At 40.3% G+C, this 23,003-nt stretch overlaps 1 protein-coding gene and 1 long non-coding RNA gene across 5 annotated transcripts; one reads left to right on the forward strand and one right to left on the reverse strand.

Moving 5' to 3' along the window:
* Positions 1 to 15: 15 nt before the first annotated feature.
* LOC103459324 (uncharacterized) lies at positions 16 to 5,848 on the reverse strand. The gene is made up of 3 exons (XR_532718.2): positions 5,552 to 5,848; positions 4,197 to 4,283; positions 16 to 845 (listed from the first exon to the last, which is right to left on the reverse strand). It is a non-coding gene; the product is annotated as an uncharacterized LOC103459324 (long non-coding RNA).
* Positions 145 to 22,794, forward strand: dyrk2 (dual-specificity tyrosine-(Y)-phosphorylation regulated kinase 2). Of its 4 annotated transcripts, none has more exons than XM_008400799.3 (7): positions 145 to 268; positions 11,747 to 11,850; positions 13,125 to 13,467; positions 13,553 to 13,716; positions 16,057 to 16,446; positions 16,662 to 16,752; positions 17,662 to 22,794. In XM_008400799.3, exons 1-7 carry the CDS (start codon positions 229 to 231, stop codon positions 18,300 to 18,302), a joined length of 1,773 nt encoding a protein of 590 aa, XP_008399021.2. In that variant the 5' UTR covers positions 145 to 228; the 3' UTR covers positions 18,303 to 22,794. The 4 variants fall into 4 exon arrangements, with proteins under 4 accessions (XP_008399021.2, XP_008399023.2, XP_008399020.3 ...); XM_008400801.3 differs by lacking the exon at positions 145 to 268 and adding an exon at positions 770 to 854; XM_008400798.3 differs by lacking the exon at positions 145 to 268 and adding an exon at positions 2,145 to 2,177.
* The last annotated feature ends 209 nt before the right edge of the window (positions 22,795 to 23,003 follow it).

Genomic DNA, 23,003 nt, shown 5'->3' on the forward strand with positions numbered 1-23,003 from the left:
ATTATGACAGAGTCATCCATTTACTGTAGTAACTTTATTATAAATAAAATATAATTATGGCTCCCCACTGAGATTCTGAGTGGGGCCCCATCTGGGTGCGCCCCTGGTAGGAGAGGGCGATTTAAAGGAGGAGGAGACATAGGAGGAGTAGCAGAAGGAAGAGGAGGAGCTGAAGATGGAGGAAGAGGAGGTGTCCTCCTCAGTGGAGACCAGAGAGGAGCGGCCGCCATGTTAACCAAGAAGCCCGGAGCCTCGGTCCTCCCGACGGGTAAGCATAGCTTCTGTTCCCGGCGTAGCGGCCTCTGATCGCGGCTGCCTCGGGACGTTTACTCCGCCTCGGTTTGATCCAACCTCCGGGAGTCAGGAAGGCAGGGAACTCCCAACAGGAAAGGCTGGGAGGTCTGCTAGCTTACCTGGCCGCAACAGTCTGCCTGTCCCTGGGCTCCAGCTCGTTAATTTATCCGTAATCTCCTAAAGTGGAAGCCGGGGGAGGAGGGGGTGAAGCTCGGAAGGCTTACCGATCAGACGCAGCTGAACCGGGGGAAGCTCCGGGCGTCTCCTTCGCTGTCTGTCAGGTTTATTTTTAGCCCGCAGATGAGAGTTGACAGCGGCAGGAGAAGCGGCTTTTCCTGCTGCCTTTCTCGGTTCTCTGGAGCCTGTTTGCGCCTCCTTTGTGGAGCCTTCCCGGGGTGGTGCTGCGCCGCTCGGACGGCTCTCTGTAGGGGTTCGGTTCGGGGGGTGTAACGCTGGATTTGGTGTTACGGGTATTCTGCTCGTGTTTTCCGGTTGCTTGGTGATTTTTGGCCTTCAGGCTGGTTGGCAGGAAGACGGCTTCCTTTTCAGATCTAGATCAGGTCAGTTGTTTTATTGTTAAAATCTCATTTTTATTACACATATATTGAGTTTTAAATTTACGTTGAAGCTTGATAAAGTGTTTTATAATGTTAAAGTTGTGTAGCTGCTGCCAGCTTTGTTTTCATTAATCCTGCTGTTACTGCTGTCTACTCTGAGATTAGGGATGGGCGACTTGGTAGAAATATCACGTGTTGTTTTACAGTAATTATCTTATTAAAATGTCCAAACACAGACAAATCAAAGCAGATTTCGTTTGACTGAATGGAGTATTTAAATACTTTTTAAATGATACAAAGATACTGCATGTTGGACACAAATTAAAGGTACAGTACGACTTGAACCTGAATTCTGGGGTAATTTTTGTTACTCTGTTTCAGTTCAGACCTAAGAGGTTGTGATGTGATTATTTGGAATTTGGATGCACTGATATGAAAATATGGGCATATACCCGATTATTACACTTACTGTTAGCGCTTGCTAATTAGCATGTATAACAACTCTTTGCAGAACCTTGGATAATGAGTTAAACATACTTAATTTTCCTTTAGGATTAATTAAGTATTTCTTAAGTTTTGCACAAAACTCACAGAATTAAGAAATAAAAAAGTAGATAATTGCTATTTAAGCTTTCAGGTCTGTTCTTATTTTGGCTTTTCCAATGGTTGAAGTGAGTTACAGAGCCACCAGTCAATCTGAATCAGACTGGTTAACAACATGTTTAAAAGTAAAAAATCCGATTTATATTTTTAAAGGACTGTGATTACATTTGTTCTGTAAACATTATTCAGCTAAAAGTGGCTTATTTTTTTAAAATAATCTTGTATATCATTCAGTTAGGTGACGATGTAACTCTTAAAAACATGGTCCTAATTATGAAGTCGAAGCCGTATTCAAACTGAACTCTTACTCTGTATCGTTTAGTTCACTCCCGTTTAATCCAGTCGTAATTTAATTAGTTGGAATCAGATTATCAGTCCAGCTTATTCAAGTTGTAATTCAAGCGGACCAAAAGAAGGAAGTGGACCACAGCGCAGGGGATTCTGGGTAAATGCAACCAAAACAAACGTGCTAGCCTAGCGCTAGCGGGAGAAATAGCTCAAGGGCAAAAGAGAGATCTGGGTTTCTTTCCACTTTAGTTATGATTCATGAGTCTCCTGGAGACTCATAACTTTTCATTTTCATGCTGGAACATTAATGGATATGTAATGTTTTTTTCTGGCTTACATTAGGTTAACTTGTTTAACATGTCAAAAATATGTTGTTTTTTAAATTGAATCAACTGAAAACATCAGGGATAAAGATTTCTGTTTGGACTCTGACAGGTATTTTTGCAAGTTTCAAAGAACAAGTTGTTTATTACCTTCTTAAAAGTCCTAAGCAAAGTATGAATACCAATATAGTGTTAAGAACTGTAACAAGTTCTCAATATTATCAAAATGTTAGTAGCTAATAGTCTTAGCAAGCATGCTAAGATTAGCCTGTTCATGTTACAAAAGCTACAGTTAGCATAGCACACAGTGTTAGCTGCAGATTGCTAATGACAGAAAAACAATGTCCTCTTAGCATAGTAATCGTAGCTAACATGCTACGATTATGCTTGGTGAAATGCTAAGATTAGCATCTTGGCTGCTGTTAGCATTTTCACAACAGTATAATGCCTGCAGCCTGCATAGCAGATGAATGGACAGCTCTGTTTTCATAACAAATGGGTGCAAAGTGTTTTTTGATATTCAGCTAATGTAGAAACACAGCTAATTAAGAAATGCAACTAAAATCATACATAAATAAGCTTTTTCATGCAATAAGTCATTAAAATCAAGGGGGCAACAGATGTAAACATGGCCGCCACGTTTCCTTTGCAGTTTTGTGAAATGCACAAAATCCGATTACGGCTGAAAAACCACCTCATTGTAGAAAAAAACGTTATTTTTTTTGGTGAACTTTTCCTTTCAAATGGCATGTTTCCAATTAATTTCTGCTACTGTTTACAAACATGCAGTTTGTAACTTGGCATCCGGAACTAGTTTTTAGAATGATGGCTACATGCTAATGCTAGAATGTTTGCTGATGTTAGCATTAACAAAATAAGTGCTGCATTTTGTAATTTAATGATAACTGACAAACTCCAGACTACTCATGGACTCTTGAGCCCAAAACAGATGCACTTTGGACCTTACTCGATAATAAAACTAACTTTATTACGGTGCTAAGCGGCACACAGTGGCAGATACCGTTGATATTTATACAAGAATATTCTACGAGTTGCAGACTTGTTGAAAGCAAAAAAACCCATATTTTTTCTGTCTTGCTTGCCTATCAGTTCACCGACACATCTTGTCTTGGAACCACAACCTCAGGAGTTTCTTGCAGAACGCTACATGACTCCAACATGTCAGCGCTGGGGTCACACGTTAATATAAAACCAACACCTGCAGCTTCCTCGCCTCCAACGCTAAGCTAATCCAGTGGGCCGCGTGTATTTTTAGCTGCTTGTAGAAAACTATCTGGGCAAAGAGAATCCAGGGGAAATGTTTTGGCAAAACAGCGTGTCAGCATGACGGACGGTGAGTTGTGGACTGTTTTTAAACTGATGAGATGACACTGATTGGTTAGGGGAGACTGGATTAAGGTTTAGACGTTCTCTTTGGCTACTGTATGGTTATGTTAAACCCATGCTGTCACTAAATTCACTTCTCTTCGGTTACATTCCAGGCTTTTCAAGGCTGGAATGACTTAATAGTTTCTGTTCTTCTTTTCATAAAATGTTGAAATGGTTTTGCTTTTCAAATACTTCACCTCAAGTGGCCCAGTTCTGTTTTCTGAAGACGTTCTGTTTGTTTTTAGGAGGAAATATAAAAAAATGAGCCAGGATTCAGAGTTTGATTTAAAAGAAAATTGAAGGATCAGGACATAAAGTTAGGCTCATTTGTATGCTGGTCAGATTGACTTTTAAATGTTTTCATTTATTTAACTAAAGATAATGTGTCTTAAAGGAACCACGGGGGATTCTTGATTTTATTATTCATTTTAAATTGTAATAAAATGGCTTAACAGTCGCTAATTTTGTCTTATACGTACTGAGAAGTTTTTACACGTTGCCTCTGGTGATGAGCTCCAAGTCTTTTATGATGGACAGCATCCCTGCCATCACCCTAATGTTTAACTCCTTCCTCAGATTCTTAATCAGATTCACATCTGGACTTTGGCCCAGGCTAATAAACATGCTGGTTGAATTAAAGATGGCCTTAAATCTAAATGTGCCAAAGGTGCGATTCACATTAAAAATGGCCGCTCTTTATCAGGTTCGGTAGGACTGGAGATAAAGTCACTTTCTGTCTCACCTCAGTTCCTCTGATTGTTGTGGAGACGTTTTGGCTCAGTCCTCTTCCTGTGGCGTTGCGTCACTGCTGGCATGATCCAGTTTGATCCTGTTGGACAGATGACCTCACGTTTGTCTCAAGAATGCTTTGGTATACGGAAAAGATCATTAGTAACAAAACAAACCCAGATCACCACCCCTCCTCCACCATGCTTTACAATTGGCATGAGGACGTTGTTCGAGGGGTCTTGAGGTTCTTCCAGATGCAGCATTGCAAAACGTTTTATCGCGCTAATTGCTTTGGATTTGAAGCTGGATTGGTCCATATTGAGAAGAATACCTCTTGCAAAGTGTTTGAGTAGGAAATGCAAAGCAAAGGTTTATTTTCTAGACCCGTTTCGCATGTTTTTACATTTTGGTTGTCTTAACACATGATATGTGTGATGGTGTATTCTGGCCATTGCCAATAGGGGAAAGAAATTAGAAAATTTGCAAGAAAAATAATAAATTTTTTAGATTAAGCCCGGTAATTTTCTGGAAAAAATGTGGACGCTTCTGAGCTCCAAAAGTAAAAAATTTGCAATAAAAAAAACAAAAGACATAATAGGGAAAAAAACAACTTGAAATTCTGAGCTTGTGAAGTCGAAACATTTTTGTTTTAGCTCAGACATTTCCAAGTTTTTTCTAGAAAATTTCCTAAATCAATCTCAAAATGTGACTTAATTTGTGGAAATGTACACTTCTTTATATCTACAGCAGAGCAACAAACACGAGCTTTTCCAGAGGCGTTCCAGTTACAAAATATTGTAATATTGCTAAAACTATTCGTCGATGTCAATAATCCACAATTCCGTTCGGAAGGACATTGGATATTCAACATGGTGGATCGTTAACCCGGTATCGCAGCGTTCCCGCCAAAAGAGCCCATTCAGTGGGACGTTTAGCCAATCAGAAAGCGAGGCGACGGAAACAAATGCTGCGTTCCAGTTAAACTCTAAAATGGGAAATTCCGGCTTCCCCGTCGGATTCCCCACTAGGAAACTGAACTCAAGAGTAGTCCCTGTTATGAAGACGGACTTCGCGTTTCAATATGGCCGCTCCTCGCATTAATAACAAGCAGTGGTGGGAACGCCCGGATTTTACAAGACGGATCCAAAAGTGCCTAAAATCAGTCCATCATGCATCGCCTGCAACTTTAAGCTGAACAAATTAAAAGTGGCATTTACTAATGGGAAGTTAAGCTTAAAATTATGTTTATAAGCACTATTCCAAACAATAGGGTGTGACGGGTCTGACGTCAAATCCAGCTTCGAGTTTCCGAGGTAACCGAAACGAAGCATAAAATACACAGAAGCCAAGACAACCGCCATGACGCACCAGAAAGTCCGATGGACGTTGCAGACGCTTTGTTTTGATTTTTCTCTGCCAAACACAGTCGGAAAGCTATTGCTATTGCTTCTTCTCACCCACCATGTTTGTTTACGCTGAATTCACGTTTGGTCTCGAGAGGTTCTGCGAGATTTCCCGAATGTCGGTGAGTGAAATCACTTCCTGTGTGTTTTGGAAATCGGCCGACAATTTAAAAATCCTGCCGTGTGAACCAGACCGTCGGCTTTCTCCTACGATGCTGCACGTGTTTGTTTCTCTTCCTCAACATGTTTTCCTCAACGATTTTAACCGGGGCTGCACAGTGGCGCAGTTGGTAGAGCTGTTGCCTTGCAGCAAGAAGGTTCTGGGTTCGATTCCCGGCCTGGGGTCTTTCTGCATGGAGTCTCCATGTTCTCCCTGTGCATGGTGGGTTTTCTCCAGGTACTCCGGTTTCCTCCCACAGTCCAAAAACATGACTGTCAGGTTAATTGGCCTCTCCAAATTGCCCCTATGTGTGAGTGTGTGTGTGCATGGTTGTGTGTCCTGTGTGTCTCTGTGTTGCCCTGCGACAGACTGGCGACCTGTCCAGGGTGTACCCCGCCTCTCGCCCGAAACGTTGGCTGGAGATGGGCACCAGCACCCCTCCCGACCCCACTGAGGGAAAAAGGGTGCAAGAAAATGGATGGATGGATGGATTTTAACCGTAAACCTCTGGGAGAACTTGAAAGTTCACCTCGGAAGGTTCTTGAATCAGACTCTGGACCAGGCTGATGAACTCGGCGTCTTTCCTGTTAGTTTGGATGTTGCATCACAGGTCGTTGCTGTAATTGCGTTGTCATCTCCTCTGGTCCTGTTTCAGGTTACGTGAGCTTAAATACCGAAGCTTGACGCGGCGTGGTTTTGGTTTTCAGACCCAACACGTCTCTGTCTGGAAACTCTGCACTTCGCAACCAGTTGTTTACAGGTTCCGATCGAGGCTTGGTGTTTGGGTGGAGTGGGGGACACTTTGTACCGCTGCGGGTTCTGTTCTGGTTCTGTTCCACTCTGGTGTCACAGCTTTAGGTTTTACACAAACATACTTTTAGAGAGAACGGCCCCTGCAGGGAGGTTGTTTGGATTTTGACCCGGTGACGAATACCAGTCGAACCGGCTCTGGAAAAAAACAAGTTTTTTCTTCTCTGCTTTCACCTGAGGCTAGTTGGGCATTAATCAATTTCTCGGTGTGAAAATGGTTTTTCAGTTATTTTAAGCTGGAAGCATCTGGAAAAGTCAGAAATGGATGACTTGTGGGCTTGTTTTGATTCAGTAAGATCTTCTTCCTTCAGGCGTTCAGTGGAAAATTACATCGGTTCTGGTCCAGATGAGAAGAAACCGGTTTCCTCTTCTTGCGTTAAGGTTTGCTGCGTTCACTGTGCCTCAGACATGAGAAACCTTTTTAATTCTAGTTTACATCAAAAAGGCTGAAACTAATGATGTTCAATCTACTGATTATTTATTCGATTAATTGATCGTTCTGATGATTAATTGATTCATTCTGATGATTTACCGATTAATTGGATTAAAAAATTGATAAAATCATTCTCAAGTTTCTTTGTATACAATATTAGAAGTTAGATTCCTTTTTTAAAGAAAATTAACATTTTACTGGTTAAAATGGAATAGCATTCCTTTGAACATGTGATATGAAGGGATTCAGATTCTGCAGCAAAAAAATATTTCTGCTGTACTTAACATCAATAGTGTTGATATATTGTACAGTTTTGTCTTAATTACTCTGCTGAATATGTTGTTCTTTCAGCAAATTGTCCTTTTCTGAAGTCTGTATGCTCCATGTAACGATTAATCAATAACTAGATTAGTTGACGATTATTTCAATTATCGATTAATCGTTTCAGCCTAACACGACATTGTTCTGTGTAGAAAATATTTACAGGCTAAGAAGGTTTATTTTTATCTGAACTACAAAATGTACATATTTTTCAAGGCTGCTGTTCTTTTAGCAATGAGCCTTTTTTATGCTCCACGTAACGATTAATTCTTTATAAAATTAAGTGACGATTATTAGATTATTACAAAAGTCGATTAATCGTTTCAGCACAGACCGAATGAGTCGAGCAGCGCCGTAATTTCCGGGTCGCTTTGCGAACTTTTCCGGTCACCATGCGGTCACTTCTCCCCAGCATGCCGGGCGCTCCGGCATTTCCATCCCGGTTTCGGGTTCGCGTTCAGAACCGCGCCGCTCCATCTGGTGCCGTGCCTCTGTCAGGTGTTGGGCCGAGGAAACAGAATGTGCTTTCCAGTAGAGGTCCCAGTTGGAGTCTCGGTGTGCCGCCCAGGAGGATTCGTGGATTAGAGTCCAGTGCTGGTGAAAGTCAGACGAGCTCTTGCAGATGAAATCAAATCCTCTCCATCACGGACCAGATCCAAACTCCATCCACATTTCTTCCCGGTTCTGGCATCATGAGTACCGCGGCTCTGGTTTCCTGCAGGTTCGTCTTCAATAACACCTGAAATAATGGATCAGTGGCGCTTCACTCGGGCTTGGAGCAGAACCACACCTGAAGCTGCTTTTAATGGTTTATTTTAACGGCTCATATCCAGCACAAAAGGAGACAAATAAAATCTGGAAGTGATGAAAAGTGTCCCACAGCATCAAGCTGCCACCACCGTGTGAAGGCTGGTCGACGCAGCGCAAAAAACTAAACTGATGGGTTTTATTTTTCATACCAAATCCTATTTCCAATTTTAATAGTTTATTTATTTTCAGACATTTATCTTTCAAATGTTAAGATTATTTTCATTTTTTTACACAATTTACATAAATATATTTTTAGAGGTTTGTTTTGGAAGTGGAGTGTTAATCTATGTAGAAGTCTGATGTTTTATGCATTTATTTTTCAGAGGTATATTTTTTTCATGTAATTTTTAACTTTATTTTTTAGCAATTTTTATTTTTAACCCCATTCATTTTTTTAATGGATTAAGAATTTTTTTATGTAATTAACTTCATTTTAGAGTTTTTTTTTAACTTTTAATGTACTATTATTTAATTTTTTTAAAGTTTGGATTTTTTAATGCAAATTTTATTCATTTTATTTTTAGAGGACTTTTTTATTTGTATTTTTTTAGCTGTATTTTTATATATATATATAATTTTTTTTTTGTAACTTAATTTCTTCAAGAGGAAATTGTCAGATTCTCAGATCAGCTGACTGGACTTCCAGTTTTAACCTGAAATATTTGAATTTAGAATATTTTTAAAAATAATCTTTCCCAGGATAATTTGAACATTAAGTTCTTTGATCATGTCTGATTGTGGTTCACTTCTTCAGAACAAACCGTCTCGCATCTGAGAGGCTGAAAGTGAAACAAGCAAATGTTTAATATGTAACGACGATGCAGCCATTACAGGCAGGAGGTCATGGAGTCGACCGGCAGGTACCAGTCCTGAAACCAGTCCAACGGGGAAAATCCTCCCTGGTGGGTTCGGGTTGAGCAAACAGACTTTATCTAGGACCCGTCATGGCCGCCCGTCGCTCCCCATTAGCAGGATTACAGCGAGCGTCCAGATTACAGCAGCAGAAACAATCTGGACCAGAAGCCTCAGAAATGCAGATTGATCCCCGCTGTCAGAAAATGTATTCAGTAAAAATACCGAACTATTTCCTGATCTTAAGTTTTAATGTGTTGAAATTATCCTGAAAAAACTACTTAAAAAGAATATTTTAAAAAGAAATCAGGTTTATTTTGAAAATATTCAGGGGTTAAAGTAGAGATCCGGTCAGCCAATCAGAATCCGCCTGTTTCCCCTTGATGTGCTCTGATTGGTTGTCAGAATGTCACATGACCACATGAATGGGGGAAGAGGGGTGACCTTTTATTTCATTCAAAATAAATCTTTAAAAAAGTTACAAAAATATCTAAAAACTAAATGAAAATTATATGAAAAATAAAAAAGTTTAAAATTACATAAAAAATTTAAATAACTTAAAAATAAATGTAATTAAAAAATAAAAAATCATAAATCCATCTGGAAAATGCCAAAAACTATCTCATAGCCTGCTACACGTCTCACTATTCTTATTTTTTTAGCTCTGATCTGAATTATCTGTTTACATGTTAAGATTTTCCCAGTGTATAAATTGGAAAGACTTTAAATTTATTGTAAATTCAGTTGGTAAAAATGTTAATTTTTTACTGTTATAGTAAAACTGACAATCTCATCATGTTTTTTTTGCTGATTAGACAAAATGCAGATTTAACCTTTTGCTTTACTGGATTGTTTTCGGTTTCTTAAGTTTTTATTTTTGCCTGATTATCGTAGAAACATTTAGTTTCCTCTAAAACGGAGCGGCTGGAGCGACATTTTTATATCTCCTGCTGGTCGGAGACGATCTGAGGCGTTTCTGACCCGACTGGATCTGTGAGGCGAGGAAGACATGAAGCAGATAAAACTGCCAGGAGGAAAAGTTTTCCCTCTGCTGTGGCTCATCCAGCGTGACCTCTGACCTCCGCGTGCTGTCGTCACATCTCTGCTAAAGGAGGTGAAGCTGCAGGAGAGTCGAGGGATTACGGCGCTTAAATAAAACCTTCATCCGTCTTTAGGCCGAGTCAATCTGCTGACCGATTGAGTCCAGAGCAAAGCTGCTCCAGAACGGCCTGAGCAAGAATTCAATCAAATCTTGATTTAAAGGGACAAACCGCACATTACCTGCTCCTCTGAAGGCTCTGGAATCATTCAAACATAAGCTCAGTCTGCGCTGTGGAGCAACGACTGCTTTGCAGAATTATTTTAACATTTTATGGGCTGAATGGCTGAAATAAGGTCATCAGGTTTGCCTCTGGACATTGACTAGGCCACACCACAACATGCATGTTCTGGCCGTTTATTTTAAGAAATAAATGCTTCTTAAGAATTACATTTTAAAAAGTGCCTAAATATATCAAAATAATTACAAAAAAATAATAAATTGCCTGTAAATATAAAAATAATCTTAACATTTTGAAAAAAGAAATTATTTTAAAATCTTAAACATTTGACATCTATTTACAGTGAATTGATGTGGTTTGTTTTATGACGTGTTGGGAACCGTCAGCCTACTTCCTGTAGAGCGACTGGTTCTTTTCAGCTGGTGTTTCACATGAAACTGACCTCAGATTTAACTAAAGGAATCAATCAATCAATCAATCAAATTTTATTTGTATAGCACATTTCAGCAGTAAAACATTTAAAAGTGCTTTACATAATTAAAATAAAAACAGAAATAATCAGTGAGAAAGAGATTAAAAAAAAAAAAACATTACATCATTAAAACGTTGAAAAGAAAGAAGAAGAAATTAAAGACATAAAAAGATGGAAGACATCAAAACCCACTCTAACCCTAATTTAGCCATAAGCAACTCTAAACAGGTGGGTTTTAAATTGAGATTTAAAGGCTCTCAGTGTTTCAGCTGTTATACAGTTTTCTGGAAGTTTGTTCCAAATCTGTGGTGCATAGAAACTGAATGCTGCTTCTCCTCGTCTGGTTCTGGGGATGCAGAGCAGAACCAGAACCAGAAGATCTGAGGGGTCTAGATGGTTGGTACAGCAATAACAGATCTTTAAGGTATTGTGGTGCCAAACCGTTCAGTGATTTATAAACTAACATCAGTATTTTAAAGTCTATTCTCTGAGCTACAGGGAGCCAGTGCAGGGACTTTAAACCTGGTGTTATGTCTCTATCTTCCTGGTTTTAGTGAGAACCCGAGCAGCAGCAGCATTCGGGTTCTCACTAAAACCCGAATGCTGCTCAAAGGAAGTGATTACGGTTTCGCTCATTTGCCTTAATGGAGGGATGTCGAAAGTACATTTACCAGAAATATTCTGCAAGAATAACATTTCTATTTTTTTTAGTTTATTATTGAGCAGCTAAATAAAAAAAAGATACAAATTTAAAAAAAAAAAGTTTTTCATTATTTTTGTGGCTCTATGTGTTTGCAGCTTTACAAGTTTGGAAACTTCTCCCTTAATGAATGAAATAATAATTTTGTATTTTTTTCAGGTTGATAAAATAAAACGGTTTGATCTAAAATGTTTAAATGTGAAAACAAAACGCAGAAGCAAGCAGGTGAATATTCTGCAGTGGGGAAATAAAAACGGAGAATAATCTGGAGATATTCCAGAAATTCCTCACATTCTCTCTCTCTCTCTCTCTTGTCCTTCAGGCAAATCGGGCGAGCCGGTCTGCTCTCCTGGTCACAGCGGCTCTCAGACAACATCGCCCGTCGCCCTGCCGCCACTGCGCAACAACAACCACAACCCCCTGACGGTACACACACACACACACACTCAGCGGCCTGTTCTTCAGGGTGTTTTCACAGCTGCAGCATCACTGATGTTCCTCCTGACTTCAACCAGCTCTGATGTTTGGGAACAATCACCAGGGTTCTTGCCCTGCTCAGATTCTCCTGCAGGTGGCGCCACTAAAGGTCTGAAAGCAACGACTGTAAGGCAGGAACACCGGGAGCTGTCTGCAGCCGGAAACAGAAAATTCACTTATACCCGTTTATGTTTCTCGTTCATCCAACCAAGCATCCAACCAAGCATCCAACCTTCCAGTCGTTCGTCCATCCGAAACTAAATTCGTCATGAAAACTCTGGGCTTTCTGTGAAAACTTGCAGAATCAGTTTTTTTTCGCTGCTTTTCCTCCTGGATCCAGAGGAAGACTCCATGTTTGTTCGTCGCTCAGCAGAACTTGGAACGGATCCATTTTGATTTGGACCTGGATTCTTTTTGTCACCGTCGGCAGAAACGTTTTTCTCTTTCCTCCGGTTGAATCTATAAGTAACGATTTCGGCTCCATCCGGACGATTCTGAACTGGTTTCAAATCAGACGCTCGCTTCACGACCTCTGACCTGTCGGCCCTTCCTGTGATGATTCATCAGCGAAGCAGCCGTATTGTTTTCAGGTGGGGGCGGAGCCACGACTTCACAGTCGGCCATTTGTCACATCTGACAGCAGAAACACACCAACCTGATCTCAGAGGGACGGTTTGATGTCATGTGTCTCTCTCTCACACACACACACACACACACACACAGCTCTTTGAACTGAGCCGCCTCACCGTGTGTGTGTGTGTGTGAATTTGTCTGAAAGGAACCAGGTGTGCTGGTTGCCACGGCGACGGGGAGCGACTCAAATCCATTAATAAGTACGAGCGTAATCAGGCTGTCGGCATTCACACGTTCATTCTGTGTTCATCATGTGTGTGTGTGTGTTTCTAGGCTATGCTAATATTTCTCTTTATTCTTCTAAAGAACTAATTGGTTTTCAAAAGCAGCAGCAGGATGTTGTCATGCATGTTTAGTTATTTATGGAGTTAAGATACAAGAAACCTTCAGTATTCATCAGCTGTGATCAGAAAACCAGTTAAAAGTTGGGATTATCAGATAAAAACAATCATCTCATCATCAATCTAAAGAGAGAAGGACTACTAGAAAAAACGTTTTCTATGTACATTTTATTTTATATAATGTTCGCTGTGAATTGTTTATGTTCCTTCTCCTTTACGCTGACGGCGTTCCTCTGTTCTCCTCTCCAGGGAGGTTCTAAGCCTGCCATGTCGGACAACATCCAGGTCTCGTCTCAGTCGCAGGTCCACATCACCCAGTTGTTTGAGGAGAACTCCAACAGGCGGTCAGTCCTCAGCACGCAGCCCAATGGCCTCGCCCCGCTCAGCTCCAGCCGGGCAGGTATGCCGCTCCCGGAACGGCAGAGTTCAGGCACCGACGCCACCCATCATGGCCGCCAGTCCACCACCATCACCAACAAGCAGGGGGACGCCAAGCCAAAGCCCTGCCTTATGTCGCCCGACCTGGCCATGAAGCAGTACATGTCCAAGCTGTCGTCCTTCGAACACCACGAGGTGTTCAACTACCCCGAAGGTGATCCGTTTCGGCCGGGAGCGCCGCCTGGAGTGGGTTGTGTGGTGGGAACGTCGTCTGATTTGGTTCGTCTCTGTTGTTTCAGTGTATTTCATCGGCCAGAACGCAAAAAAACGCAACGGCGTTCTGGGTGCAGCCAACAACTGTGGCTACGATGACGAACAGGGGTCCTACGTCCAGGTGCCACATGACCAAATCGCTTATCGCTACGAGGTTCTGAAGGTGATCGGAAAGGGCAGCTTCGGACAGGTACGAACATGCTGGCTCCACGTTTGATTGGTCAGTTGTCTGAGAACTGCAGCCCTCTAATATTTCACATTTTTCTGTGGAGTAAACCTAAAATATTCAACAGAAACACAGCTTGAAATGCGTTAGCTGAAAGCTAATTTACATGCTAATGTAGCTGATTGTCTGGTCGACTCGGTTTGATTGGGACCAAAGTTGCAGCATTTGTTTCATTTTCAGCTGCTAAACACTTCAGCCTTTTTATACAATATTAGAAATACATTAAAATATGCAAATAATTTGGTACATTATTTAGTAAGAAAATAAACATTTCAGTGTTTAAGATGCAATAACGTAGCACTCAGTTAGCGAACCTGAAGCTAACACTGCCACTTTTGGCTAAAACATATTTACAAACAAAAGTGTTTTTGTTTTCAATGTAAAATGTATATTTTTTGTGCAGTTTTGGCTTAATTACAGCTCTGAATATGATGTTTTTCAGAAAATGTCCTTTTTTTTTGGTCTGTATGCTCCAGCTAACGATTAATCGATTACTAAATTAGTTGACTGTTTTTAAATGATTAATCGTTTCAGGCCTGCTTTAGGTTATTTTTGCTCATGTTGTGCCTTACTGTGTGGTTGCTTTCATCATTTCCTGGTTATTTAATGCATCATTGATGGTCAGGACTCTTCCTTTCCTGTAGCCGGGATGGTTTATTATCGAACCATTTAAAAACCCCAAAATCTAAAATGATCATCAGGATTGTGACTTTAATTATGTTTTTCAACTGTTTCCTCCACGAGAGCAGCAACAGAAATCCATATTAAAGCTGAATGCATTAGATATCAGAGCAGAAAAGGCCACAATGTTGTGACATCTTGTGTTGAATCAGTTTTATCTTCCAGCAGTTTGTTGTTTTTGCTGTTTTTTGACCCTGTTTTACTTCACTGCGCCTGTTTTGGGCTCAGTTCTGCTTTCTGTTCTCATATTTCTTCTGCTTCTGTTGTTATCTGGAACATCCCTGTGGTTTGGCAACTTGTTGCTGTTAGTTTCCAGTTTTTGCTCATGTGTTGGATTTTTAGTCTCTTTCTGTTGTTTGTGTTGTTTCGTCTTTCTGTGTTGCTCGTTTTGGTCTCGTTTCTTCGTTGTTTGGAGATAATTTTTCATATTTTCCATGTTTTTTCTGTCGTCGTTGCTTCAAGTCACTCTTTCTTGTGCTAAATGTTTTTTTTGTTTTTTTTTTGTTCAACAATTTTTTTGTCCGTGTTTATTTCAGGACTGCAAGTAACAAAAATGTTATTGATTATTCTAAGGAATCAATTAATCTGATTAAAAAATCAAAATCCTGGAGATTTTTTATTTATCCACATAAGCTTTTTTTTAAACACAATTCTAGAAATGCATTAAAGGATGCAAATAAACATCATTTGTAGCAAATGATGCACCTTCAGCTAAAAAATACATAATTTTTTATCTTGTAATTAAAATGTTTTATGTTTGCAGTTTTTCCTTAGTTGCTACTCTGAATATGTTAATCACTGTTGAGTCTGTAATCCAGCTAACGATTAATCCATTACTAAATTAGTTGACTATTAATTCAACAATCATGATTGATTCAATTAATTGTTTCAAACCTACTTCATTTATGATATAATTTAAATTTCATTTTGTTTTTTAATTTCTCAATTTGGCTGTTAACGTTTGTATTAATATTTAGGTATTTTAAATGTTTATTACAGTTTTATTCGGATTTAAATGAGTCGTGTTTCCTCCTGAAACTTTTGTTGGTAATCAATTACTAAACAAGTTGATAATTAATTCAAGAATTGATTAATCCGATTAATCACGATTAATCATTTCAACCCCATTTTATTTTTGCTATAATTTAAAATGTATATTTTTTTAAATTTCTCTGTCTTGCTGCTTGTGCTTTTTGGAGCTTTTCTATTTTAATATTTTGGTATTTTAAATGTTTATTATGTTTCAATCAATCAAATTTTATTTGCATAGCACATTTCAGCAGCAAGGCATTTCAAAGTGCTTTGCATAATTAAAATAGCATGTGACAGTGAATAAACGGTTAGAAAGACAAAGAGAATTAAATAAAATAAAAAAAGAGGTTAATAAAGATAAAAACATTAAAACCTGTACCCCTTGTAGGACTTCAGTTAAACGTCTCACGCCTCAGAGTTTTAGTTAAAATGCCATTTAACAAGGATTCGTTTATATTCAGATGAGTCGTGTTTCCACCTGAAACGCTTGTTTCTGTTCTGGTCAGATCTGGATGACGTGTTGATGTGAGCGCCACCTGCTGCTCTGACAGATTAAACATTAATCAGCGTGTCGCGTTTCCCCTCCTGCAGGTGGTGAAGGCCTTCGACCATAAAACCCAGACCCACGTGGCTCTGAAGATGGTCCGCAACGAGAAGCGCTTCCACCGGCAGGCCGCGGAGGAGATCCGCATCCTGGAGCACCTGAGGAAGCAGGACAAGGACTCGAGCATGAACGTCATCCACATGATGGAGCACTTCACCTTCCGCAACCACATCTGCATGACCTTCGAGTTGCTCAGCATGAACCTCTACGAGCTCATCAAGAAGAACAAGTTCCAGGGCTTCAGCCTCCCGCTGGTCAGGAAGTTCGCCCACTCCATCCTGCAGTGTCTGGAAGGACTGCACAAGAACCGCATCATCCACTGCGACCTCAAGCCAGAGAACATTCTGCTCAAGCAGCAGGGCCGCAGCGGCATCAAGGTAGAGCACACGAGTCCCTCCTCCGCCAGAGACGCACTGCAAAAACACAAAACCTTACCACGTAGTTTATAGTGTAAACATATTAGTGGGCTTGAAATGAGACGGGTAAAAAATAACTTTTCAGCAACATATAGGAGCTTATTTTAAGTCAACAACTCTTTAATGTTGATTAAAAAGTTCCAGTTGCAGGACTACAGGACTCTGTTCTCCTGCAGGTCATAGACTTCGGCTCCAGCTGCTATGAACATCAGAGGGTTTACACCTACATCCAGTCCAGGTTCTACAGAGCTCCAGAGGTGATTCTAGGTAAGGAATGCTCCAAGCTGCAGCAGCTGCAACAATCCGCTCACAATAACGCATTTAAATGTGTGAAACAAACCGTTTTATTAGCTTTTTGGAAATTTCTTAATGCCAGTTATGGATGTTTCAAAAATATATTTCAAACAGTTTGTTTGACCAGAAGAATATTAGCTGGACCTCGAGATGTGAAAGGTCTTCTTAAATCATGTCAGAAACTAAATTAAGGGTCCCGTTTAGTCCACTTTAGTCAAACTCTGGTTCGTTTGGGGAGTGTGAATGCGTAACTGAACCAAAACAGCGAATTCTGGTTCATCTAAAACCTCAGTCTCAGTTTACTTGAAGTGAACTCTGGCTCGGTTCGAATGCATGTGTGAAAATTAAGCAGACCAGAAACCTCTCCAAAAGCAGGAAGTGGACTACAGTGCAGGGAATTCTGGGTAAATGCAACCAAAACAAACACATTAGCCTGGTGCTAGCAGGAGAAATGATCCGTCTTTTACCAAAGACAAAAAATAAATCCTCCAACCGCTAAAATCTGACTCCATTATTAACATTTAGTGAAGAAGGAAGTTGTGCCAATGTCTTCTTCAAAGGTTTTTCAGTGGTTCTTGGTGCAGCGCCCCCACAGGTGAGGAAGGGGACAGGTTTTTCAAAGGGTTGGTTGGTTTGATGCAGTGGAGTATGAAGGAACTGCAGCACCTGAATATGTAACGAATGTGGAGTTTTTAGTCCCCAATCAAACCGAGTCTATCCGATTATCACCCCAATTCCTCTACAACAGCTTTTTCAATGGAAAAACATTTAAATTAGATGGCCGTAATCATTGTAATGGATCAACTGCTTGTTGGGTTGCAGAAATGTCTTAAAATCTGTTTCTTCCTGAAAGATAACGACCTGTTGGACTTTGTTCTCCAGGCTCCAGGTATGGGATGCCCATCGACATGTGGTCCCTGGGCTGCATCCTGGCTGAACTGCTGACCGGTTACCCACTGTTACCAGGCGAAGACGAATCCGACCAGCTATCCTGCATCATTGAACTAGTAGGCATGCCTAGTCCGAAGCTCCTAGAAGCCTCCAAGCGAGCGAAGAACTTTGTTTCGTCCAAAGGCTACCCGCGGTACTGCACCGTCTCCTCCATGCCCGACGGCTCCGTGGTCCTGAACGCAGGACGCTCCCGACGGGGGAAGACACGCGGCCCCCCGGGCAGCAAGGACTGGAGCGCCGCATTGAAGGGTTGCGATGACCCGCTCTTCCTGGACTTCCTCAAACAGTGTCTTGAATGGGACCCGGCGCTCAGGATGACTCCGAGCCAGGCGCTGCGCCACGCCTGGCTCAGGAGGCGGCTTCCCAAACCTCCGACCGGAACCACAGGAGAGAAAGTCGCCCCAACCAAACGCACCGTCAACAACGGCGACAGTTCCATCACCTGCATCTCCAAACTGGCCTCCACCTCCACAGCCACCACCTCTACCAAAACGAGGACTAATTTAGCGGGCATTACAGACGCCAACGGAAACATCCAGTCGAGGACGGTGCTGCCCAAACTAGTTAGCTGAGAGTGAATACACCCCACCCCAGTGGTGGGGAATAAAGGCTGAGTTCAAAAGCAACCAGCTAGACCTGAATAAAACTGGTCTACCCAGTTGTGAAGCGCATTTGGTTATTTATTGCGTTGCTGGGGTGCATTTAAGTGAGATGCAGTCCTGACGTTGGATTATTGAAGAAGCTAACCAAGCTGGGATGCAACCTAAACTAAAGGACCCTGGGTGCATTCGGAAACCTCAAACTCAAATCATCGGAAGCGGATGAGATGTTTTGAAGTTTGGGCAAAAGGACGGTAAAGTGACGACACGTTGTGGGGCGGTTCAGACAATCGGAACACATCACACTGCTCTGTAGCTCCAAACTCACAAAAACACATCAGAAACATGGTGCTGATGGAGGGAACAAGGCTTTTTAAAATATTTTATAACAATCTTTTTAGCTGAGTCATGAAATCAGTATAACACCAAAAATGTTGAGTGACTTCAGTCTTACAGGTTTTTATCTACAGTTTTAGGGTTTCACCTTCAGTTTTATGTCATCAACTGATTGTAGCGTGTGTCTCTTGACCCTAAAGCTGCGTCTGGTTTTTGGTTCATTTCATTTTTGGGGTTCTGTTGGGCAACGATCCAAATCACAGCATCAAAACTCTCTAAACCCTGATTTTAAACAGCTACCTGAGAGCTGGCTAACAGAATTAGTTAGCCAGTTTTATATTATATCGACTAGCTAGCCATGTTAGCATGCTAGCGTAGTGCCTGTTAGCTGGCTAACTGCTAACTAGCACGAACTGAGTTGGTAAACAGCTATATATTCATGTTTAGCTGTAATATTGCTACCTATTTTCGACATAACTAGCTAGCAGTTAGCCTAGCACACACAAAAGAGTTGGCTAACAGTAGCTGACTCAGTGTTTGCCTTGTATATCAGTCATTTGGCTAGCATTAGCCGTTATAGCCATAGCATGTCAGCTCTCCACTGCCCGGCCTTATCATTCTCAGACAGAATAACAAAATATTTCTACTTTCTATGATTTTAAGTTTGTTTTTCAGGTTGTAAAGCAGGTGAGACGGTTGAGGACGTAGAAACGGTGGTTCTGTTTACGAGAACAGGCTTGATCCCTCTGTATGAAACCAAATGTGAATTTTGGGGGCTCGACCAGGCTGATGAAGGAGTCGTAGCCTCAGAAGGTAAATTCAGCGTGGTTTACAGACGAGTTCAAATCGAGGCCTCTAATGGTGAAAAAAACTAAACAGAAGCAGAAAATATAAATATAAAATAACTCAAAATTTTAAAATCTAAGATATAAATTACAAATGACAAAACATTTTGAAAAAGTGGCATTATTTTAATTTCTTCTGTTTGACAGTTTTAGGGCCAGGATACAGCAATTTTCATTAATTATGAGAATTTAGTCAGAGCATTAACAGAAGAATGTCTTGAAATTACAAAAAGTCATTTTAATGTGAAGAAAGCTTGGATAATTAATTACTTCATTTTTCTAATATAACTTTGTTCTTCTAATTAAAAAAAAAGAAAAATATCTTATTTTTTCGTCATAAAATTGAAGTCCAAACAAATAGAAACTAGTCAAACAAAATGGTGTAATTGGTTAAAAATAAATAAATAAATTCAGATGATCCAAAAATTAAATCTTTAAATCGATTTATCGCCAGCCCAGATTTGGTTTCTGAGTTATTTGCTAGTGTTTTACATTTAAACACAATATTAATACCAACACCAGGTTCTCTGGGTTTGGGGCCGTTGGCTCGTTTCTGGCTCCGCCTGAATTCTCATCAGCTTATGAAGGAACCGAATTTCCAGATCTCACTGCGATCCGTCGAAGGTTTGGTTTCTGATGATGTAGGTGAACAAAAGAGCAATGATCAAATTTAATCCTGGTCCTTTTAAATCAGTGTTGCTAACCATCAGCGAGGGGGCGACGACGAGTAAAGCATGTTGGATTTAATTTATTTGTCACATTTTAATATTTAAAAGTCTAATCTATGTATGTACAGTGATGTGCAGTTATTACTGTATACTTGAATGTGTGTGTGTGTGTGTGTGTTTGTTGCAGGACGCGTGTGTGCAATATTAAAAAGTTCTCTTAAACTTGTTCCCTTACAAACACACGATATTAACACACAAACAAAATCTGAACGCAGTCTGAAAATAAAGTCACATGAGGAGGTGGAGGACGAAGATGAGGAGGAGGAGGAGGAAAGGTTCCCGGGATTGGCTAATTGGTGTCCGTTGACGTAATGTAGCACACAGGAAGTGAAAGACAATGTCATGCTGCACAGGAGGAACCGCAGATGCTACAAGCTCCGCCCATCTCAGGGGAAGCTCCGCCCCCTCCTGCTGCAGGGGGAGGGAAAAGTAGAAAATGTGGAGTTGATTCTGTTTTGTTTTGATAAATTGAGTTGATTGTATGTTTAGTTTTTTTAACGTTTTTTTTTTTTTTTTGGTGAGACTGAGTGCTGAGAGTCGTAACTTTGTGCCTTCAGTATCTCGACGCCATGCCACGCCCTCCCAACACACACAAACATGATGTCATCATTCATGTATTATTCAGCCTGAATTGGCAGACGCAAAAATACCAACAAGATCTCATTTTCCAGTCTCCATGCTGTGTAGCCTGTATTTTACAGCCAACATTACATGATAGTGCTCCAAATTGTCTTAATTTGGAAAAACAATCTAATATAAATGTTGAATTCCTCAAGTTTAACATTTGTTACCGTTTAGCTTCAAAACTACTTCTGGATTACACATTTGGTGCCGTTAGTTGCCTTTTGTTTGCCTCTGAAGAATTTGGGAATGACATCTTTTTAAAAACATTTCTAGTTCCACTATTCACCGATTAAAAAGTATTTGTACAAAGTCTGACTTTACCTAGTGATGTCTCAAATGGAACAATAAAAAATGTTTTTAAAAATGAAAAGGATTACTATTTATTTGCAGAAAAATTCAAAAAAATAGAGCGGCAACAAGAAACGTATTGGGGGGGAAAAAATTAAAGATGATGGATTGTATGCGTTTCAGCCATGTTGGATTCTAAGAATGGGATTGCAGACCTTTCAGGAGTTTGAGAGTTTGATGCATTCAGCTGGACTGTGATCACTGAGATCAATATCTATCCCCAAAGTTAGATTTTACCATTACTCGCATTTTTAAATTAAACAGGAAATTATAACAGTCAAAGTAACTCAGTTGGGGTGTCTCCGTTTAATTGTTTCTACTAGTATTGTGACATTAAAAACAGAGGAATGGTTATTTGTAGTTATAAACATATTCAGGGTAAATCCAATTTTCAAGCTTACCCGCGTCCAGCTTCCGGTATGCTATGGCTGCCGTTTCCGGTGAACGTTCTCAACTCGCATCTGACGTCATTCCCAAATGCGAGTTCCAACTTCCGAGACAAAACGAACATAAACTATACATGTAGACTTCCGACTGAAATTAAAACACCGTTAGAGAACAGTTGTCATAATGCCATTACTGACGCTCATCTTTCTATCTTGCTAAAAATATCTGTGGGCCTCTGCAATGTTTACAGATCCAGCAGAAGAGACCAACAGCCCAACCACAGATCGTAGCTTTAAACTGCTCTGCACTGATGTTAGCATTTCGTGTTTGTGTGTGTTGGAACAGAGAGGGAGACGTTTAAGTCATGGCAGCACAATGTACAGACACATATCAGCCAACTGTCGTTTGCTAACGACAGGGCGAAGCTAACACTAGCCGTTTGCTGCACTGACGTTGGTTTTACCTATTGAAGCTACCACTAGCCTACTGCTAACTGAATGCTAGTAGCAAATAGCAAAGGGTTTTCTTGCTCTGCAGCTACGTTGAGCTCTTCAACGAAGTTCTCAACCAAGCTGTTAGTATTAATGTGGTTGTTTTTGATGTTTGTACCTCAGATTGCATTACTGTTGTCATTTATATGACTAACATCCAGGGCATTTGGTTTAATCTACCAAAGTGCATTCCTTTACAAAAGTAGCTAAATGCTAGCTACTCCAGCAGTCACATATAGGCAGTCAGAAAGTAAGAAACAAGCAAAAATACAATAAAGAGACAATTTTTTCCTATAACATGAAAAAATGTTTTAACTTACCTCTTGGTAGCACTCTGATAACATTTTTTGTTCATGTGAAATCGGCTTTAGCCTGTTAGCCAATTAGCTCATTAGCCATTGGCTTCTCTCGAGAAGTCTTCGCAGCCAGACATTAGTAAAAGGTTTCTATATTGTTTGCCAGCTGGGTTTTATCGTTTTTTTTTTTTTTTTAAAGATGTAAATATTGTGCAAAAGTGTTTGAATAAAACATTTTGGGGATGGGGGGTGGGGGGGTATTCAATGGGCTGTGGTGCCACTGCACGGCCAGTTTTATTTTGTACTGTATCTGCTGTACAGAACACAGAAATTGACACTTTTCTAGTGAGCCTTTGTTAAATTTTATTGTGGTGGAAAAAAATTATTAATAAAAACACTTTTATTGTCAATCTTTTGTGCTAATAATTTGATGGAAAATCAGTTGGGGTTTTTTCATATTCGTTTTTTAAAACTATGTCATAACAACCTGATGCTAACCTATGAACGTTCGAGCCATTTTACACATGGATGAAGAAAGTTCAAGAGAAATTAAGTGTTAATAAAGACAAACTGAGAAAAATGTCCACCTTAATGTTATAAAGCCCTTACTCTAGCTGGC

Source organism: Poecilia reticulata, chromosome 23 (assembly GCF_904066995.2).
Source record: "Poecilia reticulata chromosome 23, P_reticulata-male-v2, whole genome shotgun sequence".
NCBI classification, from domain to species: domain Eukaryota; kingdom Metazoa; phylum Chordata; class Actinopteri; order Cyprinodontiformes; family Poeciliidae; genus Poecilia; species Poecilia reticulata.